The sequence below is a fragment of the Ictidomys tridecemlineatus genome, chromosome 8, assembly GCF_052094955.1.
Source record: "Ictidomys tridecemlineatus isolate mIctTri1 chromosome 8, mIctTri1.hap1, whole genome shotgun sequence".
In the NCBI taxonomy this organism is placed as follows: Eukaryota; Metazoa; Chordata; class Mammalia; order Rodentia; family Sciuridae; genus Ictidomys; species Ictidomys tridecemlineatus.
In genome coordinates this window covers 41,701,966-41,715,100 of record NC_135484.1, presented here as the reverse complement: position 1 = coordinate 41,715,100, position 13,135 = coordinate 41,701,966, and the positions used below count along the sequence as shown (strand labels likewise).

Sequence of the window (13,135 nt, the reverse complement as noted above, 5' to 3'; positions counted from 1 at the left end):
ATTGAAAGGATCCCTAAAGAAAAAAAAAAATTGGAAAAGCACTGAACTTCATGGATATACATACACACATATAAAATTACTTGTCAACTAAAATTTTTAAAAGATAGGATTTAGAATTTTCTGGAATTGGGGCTGGGGTTGTGGCACATGTGAGGCCCTGGGTTCGATCCTCAGCACCACATAAAAATAAATAAATAAATAAATAAATGAATGAATGAATGAATGAATGAATGAATGAATAAATAAATAAATAAATAAATAAATGTATTGTTTAAAAAAAATAATAATTTTCTAAAATTGATAAAATACTTTAAGGACCAGAAATGATATATTTAAATCACAGAAATTAGGCAAACATCAAAACAATTTTTAAAAGGCCATTAGAGAAATGATTAACTTACATTATCTAAAAACAAGGGATTATATCAGTTACCATCAATTCCAGAAAACAATAGAGTATAGCTCCAAATATTGATGAGGAATAATTCTCTATCTTAATACTTATATTCAGATAAACTACCACTTAAAAGAGAAAATATGTGTGTAGGTGGCAGAAGACAGTAGGTTGGAAGGAAAGTAAACATTTTCAGACATAAAAAGATAAAGATAGTTAACCACCCTCAATATGTATTAAAGAAGGCTGAGGATATAGCTCAGTTGGTAGAGTGCTTGCCTAGCATGCACAAGGCCCTGGGTTCAATCCTCAGCACCACACACACAAAAAAAAATTATTAAAGAATAATTAAAGGATAACTATGTTTGGAAACTTAAGACTATTAAAACAAATCACAAATTTTAAAATTATAATTAAAAATACTAAACATATTCAACAAATTTAGTATTTGACAGTATAAAGAAATAAATTGCAAAATTCTAGATAACTAAAAAGCATTGAGAATAAATGAAAGTGTGCTAAGATCCATGTTGCATCTCAAGACATGAAATATATACCTACTAACTTAAGACTTTCACTTAAAAAATATAAATTAAGCTGTAATTTAAGGCCTGTAATCCCAGAAGCTCAAGAGGCTGAGACAGGAGGATTGCAAATTCAAAGCCAGCCTCAGCAATGGTGAGGTGCTAAGCCACTCAGTGAGACCCTTTCTCTAAATAAAGTACAAAATAGGGCTGGGGATGTGGCTCAGTGGCCAAATGTCCTAAATTTAATCCCCAGTACCTGCCTCCACAAAAATTAGATATACTTAAATATATACACAGATATCCTAGTGATACTGACTTTAAAAAAAAACAGAATAAGAAACATTTTATCAATCTAAAATAAGACAGCAAAGGAGAGAAAAAAAACAATAGAACATCAACATAAAATATAAAAGAAAAAAATAATAAGCCCCCAAAAATAGTTTCAGAAAAATGTAAAATATAAGAACCCTAAACTCACCTTAAAAAAAAAAGAAAAAGAAATTTAAAGATTGGGTCAAAACACAAAACACAAGTACAACATGTCTGAATATTCTTGAGAATTCTTATTATGTGCAGAAAATAAAGTCTTACTGAGTTCTATGCAATAGTTTTAACTAATATGGTATACAAATACAAACTAAAGCAAAATGAACTTAGCAACATTAATATGGTAAAATTTAAAACAAAGTTATAAGAATGAGAGATTATGTAATTACTTTTATATGTGTGTGTGTGTGTGTGTGTGTATGTGTGTGTGTGTGTGTGTGTGTGTGTGTGTGTATATATATATATATATATATATATATATATATATATACAGCTTTCAGGTGAAGAATATTCTTTTCAAGCAAACAGATTTTTCTTTCAACTGATCCTATAATAGGTCACAAAGTAAATTTAACCAATGTAAAAAAAGATACACATACAATTGATGGTCTCTGAAAAGCATCTAAATCAAAAATAAAATAATGTAGTAACAACTATGAAAACTAGAAAATACATCCCAAATATTTCATGTATTAAAGACTAAAATAAAATTTTCAAAAAGTACATAGAACAGCTTAATAATGAAAGTGCTACACATCAAAATTAGTGAGTGTGGCTAATGTAGATTTATTTGCCCAATCTCCATTCTCAATCCCTTTTTCACTTTGCACTACTACAGAAATAAGAGAGGTAAAGAAGGAGGGAGAAAGGAAAAGAGAACATTATAAAACCCAAATCCAATCTTAAAAACAAATGTAATGAATTGGTAAAGAAGAGAGAAAAAGTAAAAAAATACTAACAATAAAAAAGTGGAGACAATGGCAACTGGAGAACATTTTCTTTTTAAATCACATACAAATACTCAAATAAATTTATGATAAAATATGTAAATACAGAGATAAAATGCTATTTTTTGGAAAATATAAACAAAAGTCACTTAAAAGAAATGGAAATCTTACATTAGCCTTTAAAGAAAATTAAGTTTAAATGACTCCTTCCCAAAAAAAGTGTGTGGCGGGGGGTACAAAAGAACTTGAAAATCATGTCATTGCATGATATGAAGGAGTACATATAATTCTGGGGAATAAAAGCAAATATTTTAGTAGATATTTTCTGCTAATATTGTTTATATTTCCTTCAAATTTTAGTAAAGATATTCAAATTTTCAAGCCAGAAGGAAGATCAGACCATGGAATGTTATCACTCTATAGTCTGGGGGAGGGGCAGTAGCAAAGATTGCTTTGTTAGCATGAAGAACTACATTTTTCAAATGAGCAAATATGGAGAGTTAGATGCACTCATGGTTATTAAATTTCTGGTGTTTAATTTTGGAGAGATCACAGTTGAACTTTGCAGTTTAAAGAATCCCTCCAATTTGACCAAAGGCACTTTAAAGGTTGGTTGGGGTAGGTTTGGCATCTTGTTTTATTCTATAATTATAATCTTCTTGATTGTGATCCTAATGATAGTCTCAAATAGCTTGCAGTCATTGATAAAAGGAAAACCAAACTTGTAGAACTTTTTTTTTGGAGTTTTGAATCAATCTTTAGATTAAAAGGACATCAGTACCCTAACAGTATTATGCATCAGCTTCTATCTTCAATATAGTAAGCACCCATAAAGGGAGTATAAAATACAAGATCAAAATTATTAAAACACAAAAATACTAAGTTTATACTGGTTACTCTTTCTTAATTTTACCTTTATCACATCAATGTTAGTCGTACTGTCATTAGAATTGGGGGCTAGGGAAAATTTTACTCATTTACTCTTTCATTGATTCAATCAAGGAATAGTTATCTGGTGCCTGCTATTGCAGACATAAGCCTAGTAAACTATTCCGGATGATTATCCATTCAGGTTTTACCAAAGAATCAAGAAACAAATAATGCCTATCTTACATCGGCTATCTCAATAAAGCAAAAGAAGAAAGAAACTCAACTCTGTTAGGTAAAGTGAATTCTAATGAAAACAGTTCTGACTATTTTATCAACAGCTTTATTATATTTTTTATTTCTCTAAGACATTGTGATAGATAATTTAGATGTTGACTTAAGTAAGGAATATCTAGAAAACGGGCAAAGAACTATTTGGGGATGTGTCTATGAGGTGTTTCCAGAGGAGATTAATAATACAAGAATCTCAGGAGAATAAGTGGCAAAGATCTATCCCAGCCCCATATAGAAAGGCACCATCCAGTTGATTAGGAGCTGAGACAGACTAGAATAAAAAACAGAAAGGGGGAATTGGCCTGTCTCTAACCTAGAGCTGGGATACACTCCTCTCCTTTGAAATTGGAACTCCAGGTTATTTGACCTTTGGGCTCCAGGATATATACCAGAAGATCTCCAGTCCTCAAACTTTCAGACTTTGAGCAACATTATCAGCATATCAGTGTCTCCAATTTACAGAAAACCTGGGTGGGACTTAGCCTCTATAAATCATGTGAGTCAATTCCCCTAAATTTATGGGGATTTATATATATATATATATATATGGATATATAAATAGATCCTATTGGTTTTGTCTCTATGAAGAGCTCTAACACAGATAATAACATCAGGGGTTGGAGAACCTCCTTTTTCCCTGGCATCAAGTTTTGGTGTAGAAACAAATTTTAAAAAAGGAAAAAAGAAATTTTCATGTGTAGCACATCTCTATTTTAACACTCTCTCTCTGCACTTACTCCTAAATATCTACTCCTCCTACATGGGAGAAGGAGAAATTTGGAAAATCTGAAGGGTGAATTAAACATAACCGGCTAAGTAAGGCCTCTCCTCCAGTCCACTTCCTTTTGGGGACCCATCAGCCTGTAGGAATCACACATTCTGCTCTACACTCCTATACAGCTTTCTGATGGCATCAAGTTCTGCCTTAGAGTGAAGCCTGTAGCTGCCCACTGCCAACTGCAACTGAACTCAACTTGTCCCATTCCTGATACTAATACTAGGAAGTCCATGTTAATTAGTGTTTTGGTATGCTTGGCTTCTCTATTAATAGCTTCAGACTTCACAAGTGAGTGAGTGGCATATAATTTATTAGCTCCTTCACCCTCTAACATCAGAGTCTAAAAATATTACTGACATAAAATGTTAAATACATTAATTATGTGCCCTATCACTTCTAGCCTATTGACCACATTATTTCTTCCATTTGAAATAACATCCTCATCTTTTTTAACTCAGTTAGTATTCATGTATTCTTTAAAACTCAGTTTAACAATTATTTTTTCTAGATTTCCCTACAAGCTGGCTCCCAAGAAACCCTTTATAGCTCATATCATACAACTAGCAGAATCTACCACCATGCTGTCTTTACTGTACTCTATCTATACTACATACTATGTTCCCATAGGTCTGTAAGCATCCTCAGAAATTAACAGAGTAGTCACTCAGTCTAATAATTGGATGAGTGAGTGGAAAATTGATGCATGAATGAAAATGAAAAAGTGACAAGCCATATGAAAGGATGTCAAAGTGAAAAAAAATCTAAAAACGAAAATACAGAAATGTTTCTTCTCATTGTCTCAAAACAAGGCAAAAAAAAAAAAACAGCGGCTAATATAAGTGTTTCCTGTGTTAGGAAAAAATATTTAGTATTTTCTAGAGAATTAAGTATTTATTGAACCATTATATTGTTAAGAAAATACAGGCTGGGGTTGTGGCTCAGTGGCAAAGTGCTCCCCTAGCATGTGTGAGACACTGGGTTCAATTCTCAGCACCAAATATAAATATATAAAATAAAAGCCCATCAATGACTAAAACAAAATTTAAAAAAGAAAAAAAAACACAAAACATCTTTGTTTAATAGATTAAATTTAAATATGCCTACCTAAAAAAAAAAAAGAAAAAATTTAAATTTACCTCTGAAGTTTCTAAGAAAAAATTTAAATTTACCTCAAACGTTTCTACACACACAAAAAAAAATCCCTCAAAGTTTTCCCTAATGATTATCTTTTCAGACTAAGACAATAGTCAATTATAAAATTACAAGCAAATCCAGGAACATGTCATCAGATCTTACTTTTTTTTTTAAAGACAGAGAGAGAGAGAAAGAGAGAGAATTTTTTTTAATATTTATTTTTTAGTTCTCGGAGGACACAAAATCTTTGTATGTGGTGTTGAGGATCAAACCCGGGCCGCACGAATGCCAGGCGAGCGCGCTACCACTTGAGCCACATCCCCAGCCTAGATCTTACTTTTTACAAAAATATTTTCCCCATTAACCTGACTCCATTGTCTATTGATATCTGTAAAGAGAAACACCTAAATCAAAAATTGTAATAAATTCTGATTTAAATAATTTTCAAATTCCAAAACTTAACTAAACAGCACTCCCACCCATATTTAAGTATAAATGGGCCTTGCTAACATTTGAAAATATTTTACTTATTTTGACCACTCCAATTAAAATTTTATTTTTAGAATCTTGCAATTCTCCACAATTTTCTGGAAGCAATTCAGTAAATCAAGTTTCCTAACCCAAAATTAAGTACAGAATGAAGCAAGTATAATAAATATTGCTAAAATTTTTTAAAGGTTACAAGTATCACAAAATTCTCTGAACTGTAATTTACTTTAAACCTGTATACAAATATTGCCTTCTTGTAAAATGTTTTTGCCATAGTACTCAATTTAAATAATTTAATAACAATTTTATTTATAATTATATTTATAATTGTCTATTTATTGTTTAATAATTTTAATAAATTATTTTAAAATTAATTCAGCAAATTAATGAACAGATGAATTTACCAATTTTACTTACATGTTTTGGGATTCCTGGCTTACTGAAGAAACAGAATCAGAACCCTCTACTGGAGTAGGAACTCTTTCTGACATCAAACTTGTCTAAAAATTAACAGATTGATTTACATTACTCATTTTCTTATTGATAGCACTAGTCATAGTATCTCTTGTACAGCATCTTTATTTGTGCTTTATATACTTAAATTAGTTTACCCAGAAAACTTATTTTATGTCTGTTAAGCATCATATAAAGTATTTCATAAATGAGTATATAAATAAATGTACAAAAATAAAAGCTTAGTAATTCATTTAATACATACATACTATACAGTTATTGTTATATTCTCCACCATCCATAACAAAACACAACTTTCCTCCAAAAATGTCTCAGAAGTAACTTCCAAAGAAGAACATTACTGTATGCAAAGAGACTTTATCTAAAATCATTCCTATCAGAGGAAAACACTTTGAAAGTATCTTGTTAATTCTCAGGAAATAGTGAAGTCCTCCTGTATCAGATTAAGAAGCTTTGTGTCCCCTGAATACTCTGATGCTAAATAAGTCAAATGTGATAACCCAAATATTTTCTCCACAATGTGATACTACAATGATGCCTATATCTAAAGTAAACATCTGCAGTTTTGGAAAAAAATGAAACTTAAAAATGCTTACCTTCTTCCATGCTTTCGCTATAGATTCATGCAAACTATAAGGCAGTAACACCTGTAAGCCTTCACATGTACCATATATTTGACGACATACAGAAATAAAAGCTCCTTTTACCACAGGCAACAATTCTGATCCAGTAAAAATAGAAATATCCTCATCAAGAAGTTTCTTCGAAAACTGGGCAATTATATGAGCACCTGTAAGACTAAAGGGTGATACCTACAAGTGATTCCAAGGTCATATAATCTTGACTTCATAAAGTACTACCAAAAAGTCTAGCCTTGTCACAAAAACTCTCCATTTGCTTAATTCCTTTTAGTCATCCTCCAGCTTTTCTACTACATTTCAAATACTCCTGTTCCCACCCAAGTGTAGATGTCTAATAATGAGAGCTGCTTCAGGGGAATGGCGGAAAGACTATCCAGATAGGAAAAAAAAACAAAACTAGAATACATTTAAAAGGTTGTAGATGTCATGTGCCCTGGGCCACATATTAAGGTATTCTTGATTTTACAGTGAAAACATAATACTAAATTCTTCATTCTTACCACTATTGTCACATACCCCTTCCCATTAGCAGGACTCAGTTCCCCATCTAAAGAGCTGAGTCATTTTTACTAGGAAAAATAGATATATAACAACAATAGATAAAAATACTTATAATGTGCCAGGCATTGTTCTAACTATTTTAAATGCATTTATTTCTTACTGTATTCCTTAAAAAGCAGGTATATTATTCAACTTTTATAGATAAAGACATGTAAAGCTTAGAGTTAAGTAACATATACACTATAACACAGCTAATACAAGGTGGAATCAGGGGAGTATAGGCTCTCTAGTTCCAGAGCAACATACTTCTTTTTCTAGCTTTTTTAAAAAAACAATTAAAAAAAAAAGTAGAAAGTAGGTTGAATAGAGCATAGAATCTCTGTGTTCTCTGTCTACTTTCAATAGCTCTGAACATTTTGGCAGACTTGTTTATGTTCTGACCTCCTTCCCTGCCACCAGCCTAATACAAGATAAAATGCCAGACATCAACTTGTTACCCAGTGTCCATCTGACAAAAGTTTACTTTAAATGCCAATATCCTCACCTAAAACAATTAATTACAATTTTTACAAGCAACTCTTTCTGTTTTTACTTATTCTTTTTTAGTTATATGTGACAGTAGAATGTATTTTGAAATATTACACTTTTTGGAGTATAACTTCCCATTCTTGTGGTTGTAATTAAAAATTTTAACTTCCTGTTAAGCCACATCAAAATTCTTGTGATGTCTTAAAGATGTCTTTTTACAATACGTGTGCTCAAATTAGAATTCAAACAGTTCCTTAGAGAGCATTAGGTTGCTATTATTTAAAGACTCCCATTTTCTTTTTGCCCATGTCAACAACTTGTTCAGAGAATTTTTTACTTTTGGTAATTGTTTCACCTTGATGTTACTTAACTTATTTTTCTATTTCTCCATATTTCCTATAAGATGATATAGATCTAAGACTCAATTAGATTTAAGTTCATTTTATTACTCTTTTCTCTTAGGCAAAATAGTTTCATAGGTGCTATGTGGCTCTTATTTCACAAAGCACATATCTGGTTGTCCCAATTTTTGTGATGTTAAAAATCAGTTGGTCAGATGGTATCAGCCCTCCAATTGGAAGTCCTTACCATCAGTTTTTCATCTAATGATTTTAGGAACTACTAATGTTCCTTTTATAGACTCACCATTTCATTAAGGATTATCTAATTAGATAATTTCCTTTGCCTTTACTAACTAGAATTCTGCTATGAAGAATTTTTCCTGAGTAACTTGTTATACTAAAACACAATTTTACAGGAAAGGCTGGAAAATACTTAAATCTTTTTTATCCATTTATAAAGTAATGAGTTGGTGGCATAGCAACTTTACAAATAACTGAAAAAGTCCATTTCCTGATTTTTTAATTTTAGTATATTTTAAACTCATGCATTTTTTATGTACTTGAAATAGTTCGATCACTTTTTGATACTCAAATTGTTCATCTATGAAGACAACAAAAGGCCCCTTCTGGTTAGCTCTGAAGTATTTTTGACACTATCCAATTTATCTTAGATATCTTTCTTGATTTCTAGAATGTAAAGATATCTCAGGATCATCTTGAACATTTCCTGGCACAGACCAAGAATCAGTTATTTGTCAGGAATTTCTGCCTCTTCTTAGAACAAGGAGATATAGATAAAACCACATAAAGTTTCTACCTCATTGTTAAGGGTTTATTACTTCTAGGCCTTTTCAGTGGCAATGCTATGAAAATATAACCTTTGAAAAGGAAAAAAAATAAATTCATAATTATATATAAATATTCAGGGTTTTTATTTAGCTTCTTCAATTTTATATTTTTTCTCTCATGTCAAGAATCTTACTTCCTTATACTGTTTCTTATTTTGTTCTAAAATTGTGCATAATAATTTTAATATAATATCAATATTCTTTCTACATATATACTGAATGTAGTTACAATTACTTTGAAGAATTTTTTAACATAGAATATAATCCACAAGAAATGTTCAATAAAAATTAGATTCCTTGAACTAATTTTTTCTCTGCATGACCGTAAGTTTATTTATCTATTTTACAGTGACTTCTTTTTAATTTTCTTGGATATTTACTACCTAAGACAACTATATGATGCCAGAGTCAAATGTAAGTACAATCGAGGTACACTCTCATGTATTTTGTCTCCATTCATACTTCTCCCCTTTCTTCTCTCCTTTCTCCTAAAACTATTTCCATTAGTTTTTAGTTTATTCATTCACAATTCCCTTTTGAAAATATAAAAATGATTTATATTCATATTCTCTTCTATTATACAAAAGGCAGCATTCAATAAACAGTCTTTTGCACTTTTTTCCCCCACTTAACAATATATCCTTAAGGTAAGGACACAGAACTTCATAAAAGTATTGCTAATGCCTTTTTTATGCTAGTTGTTCAGTGTTCCATTGTGTAAGCCTAACTGAATAAGTAACCTTTGGTTATTGGACTTTTGAGATGATTCTAGTCTTTTACTAATTATCAGAATATCTTCTTTTAACTGCACAATGAAGATTCAAAAACAATTCTCTGTGGTATCTTATGACTTATTTGTTTAGCTTAAATGTGAGGGAGACTCTCTTTAAAAAAGAACTTACAAATGATAGATGGGGAAAAATTGATGACATGAATATTAATGTTTATAAAGAAACAAAAAGCTTCAATGCATTAAATGAGAGAAAAAAAATCTTAAAATTCATGACAAATTAAGTTTGGTTTCCTAATTTAAAAAAAAGTTATATTTCACTAAAATAAAATATAAAACACTCTCTCTACAAATACTAAAATTCAAAAATTAAGAACCTGGAAAGTAGAAAAACAAGGAGTAACTAAGAACTCATAAAATCTCAACTGGCCTCAGTGTGAATGACAAAATCAAGATAATTTATTGCATAAAACCTCTCAAAAAATCAGAAATGGGTGGAACTAAATAATACTGGATTGAGGTATGAGTGGAATTGAAAATAGAGTAACTACCTAAAAATAAGTTTAGAAACAATTCTGACCTCCACATTCTCTTTCATACTTCATGCAGCTAGCCCAGTGTGATTCCTGGGAGTTAGGCAGAGATAGAGAAACAGAAGAGGGGAGAAAAAGCTCTACAGGATTAAATCAAAGTTTGCATGCTAAAGCTTAAACTCCATTACCATTTCCACCCAGCCTCCTTTTCCTAAAAGGCTTACTCTCTTCAGGCAGCTAACTATAGGAGGCTTCTCTATGGAATTCTACAGAACACAAGTAAAACCAAAGATTCAACATAGCAGCAAGGTTCCCCTTATAGTAAAGACCACAAATGACAATTTCCACTTTCTTATAGTTTTCAAAAAGCTTTCTTCTTCCTTTTGAATATCCAAAAAAAACTCAAAAAGACAGAGATTAATACAATGAATGCTAAAGGCAATTGGAAGAAAAAGTATGAGAGAAGGAAGCTTAATTACCCTTAGAGGCAAAAGAATATTGTACTGGGGCTGGGGCTGTAGCTCAGTGGTAGAGCGCTTCTTCACACATGTGAGGCGCTGGGTTGGATCCTCCGCCCCACATATAAAAAATTAAAAAGAAATTTTAAAAAAGAATATTGTATTAATAAACCAAAAATAAGATAAAATGATAAAACTTGTTCCTTAAAACAATATAACTTAAATGAAAAACTCAGTTTTAATGGAAGGGGTGGAAAGAAAAGTGGAGGTATTTCCCAGTGGGCTAAAAAAAGAAGGTAAAAAAGAGATAGAAAATGGTACAGATAAATCCAAATCCAAATACACAAGTTTTAGAAAAAAGCAGAGGACAAGAAATCCAATTATTTTTGGATGAACTTCAGATAAAAAATGTCCATCAAGCAGGGTGTGGTGGCATATACCTGTAATCCCAGTGACTCAGGAAGCTGAGACAGTAGAATCTCAAGTTCAAAGTCAACCTCAGCAATGGTGAGGTGCTTAGCAGCTCAGTGAGACCCTGTCTTAAATAAAATACAAAATAGGGGTAGGGTGTGGCTCAATGGCCAAATGCATCTAAGCACCCCAGTTCCTTTAAAAAAAAAAAAAAGTCCATCAAGTAAATAAAAGTAAAATATCAAAAACATCATAAAATTTCAGAATGATAATAGACAAGGGAAGACCAAAAGCTTCCATAAAGGGAAAAAAAAAAGAAGCTATCCCATACAGATGATAAATGATGCCCATGTATGAGACCAAGGAACAACCAGTCCTGAAGAAACTAGTCAGAAGTCTCGAAAATAGATGTCTTTAATTAAACTAACAGATTTTGTGTATGTGTGTATTTAATTATACTCAGAGAAAATTTAATCAAATAAGAAAGACCATGTGAATAATTCAGCATTACAAGGAAAGCTAAGTATATTAAAACTTGGGCCTAGAAACAAAAAAGAAAAGACATTCATTAATTCCAAAGGAGTGGGGCAGTTGTGAAAGGAGGATACACAATAACCATATACTACAGGGCTCAGCTGTGAAGAATGTTCACAACAACAGAAATACAGAACAACTGTACCCAAGGTTACTGTACCCCAGCATTGCTCTGAGGGGGTAACTAGGTGTGTATTTGTTTGTATGTGATGACAGGCCACATAAACATAGATAAATTGAAATAAGTATATGGTTAATGCTTAAATCTTTAAAAAAATCAACTAGTAATAAGCACATTATTTGATAATAGAGATAAAAAATAAATGCACTCCTAAAACTGCTGAAAACAGTCACCTCTGGAGAACAAGAAAGAAACTCTGCTTCTTAGGTCTTGCATGTTTACTGTTTGCATATGCAACTATGAATTAGTGAAAAAATTAAAATGGGGGAAGTGATATGAAAAGAAAATTTACTATTAAGGAAATGAAAATGGGTAATAACCATTTCTCCACAGGAATAATACAATGCTCAAACTCAGAAAGAATCAGGTGAATATGGATCAAAAGAAGATCTTTCACTCATCAGGTTTCTACAATATTCATAAACTGATTATGGAGTTCTGGCAAGAATATGAAAAGAAGGGCACCCCTCATGCTTTTCATAGATTGCCGGCAAGAAGATACAACTCTGTATGCTGAAAAGTAATAATGTCAGAACTATAAGACTTAAAAGGCCCTCTTATCAGAGAGATCACTTATAGGGATGATCCTACTGAAAATAAAAATGCTAGCACATAAGACACAGATAAAAGCACATAAAACATTTTTTTCTTACTAAATTGACACAATGAATAATTCTGTTCAAAATAACTTTTGCATAAAAGAATTTGGTGATGATAGCATATGAAAAAAATGAATGAGGTCAATGTTATAACAGCAAGGAATTAGGAGGTTCTCACACTACTGTGTTAAAAATGATTCTTTGAAGAGTGTTATTTGAAAGAGGGTTTAACATAACTAAAATAATATAATTATTAATTATCTTAGAAATGTGTATTACAAACTTAAGGGCAAACACTAATTAGAGTGGCAAAAATAATGATAATTGATATACTAAAAGAAGAGAAAAATGGATTTACAAAATGTTCAACCAAATGCAGATAAGGCAGAAAAAGTAGAACACATAAAAAGAAACAAGGGTAACAAAAAATAGAAGAGTAAGGAATTTGATAGACAAAAAATCCATTTAAATCAATACTTAATTATCAAGTTCTAATTACAGCAATTTTAAGAAAAAGACTTCAGAGTGGATTACAAAAACAAGACCCAATTAAATATTGCCTATAAGAATCCTATGTTATAAATAAAGACACAAATATA

At 31.3% G+C, this 13,135-nt stretch overlaps 1 protein-coding gene across 7 annotated transcripts in view; it reads right to left on the bottom strand.

Annotated features, from left to right (window-relative positions):
* Tbc1d32 (TBC1 domain family member 32) overlaps positions 1 to 13,135 on the bottom strand; it is a 191,059-nt gene that overhangs the window by 120,539 nt on the left and 57,385 nt on the right. For all 7 annotated transcript variants that reach the window (XM_078019309.1, XM_078019310.1, XM_078019311.1 and 4 more), the window contains 2 exons: positions 6,828 to 7,029; positions 6,175 to 6,257 (listed from right to left, as the gene is read on the bottom strand). In XM_078019309.1, the coding sequence (XP_077875435.1) occupies positions 6,175 to 6,257; positions 6,828 to 7,029 (285 nt within the window). The remainder of the gene's footprint in view (positions 1 to 6,174; positions 6,258 to 6,827; positions 7,030 to 13,135) is intronic.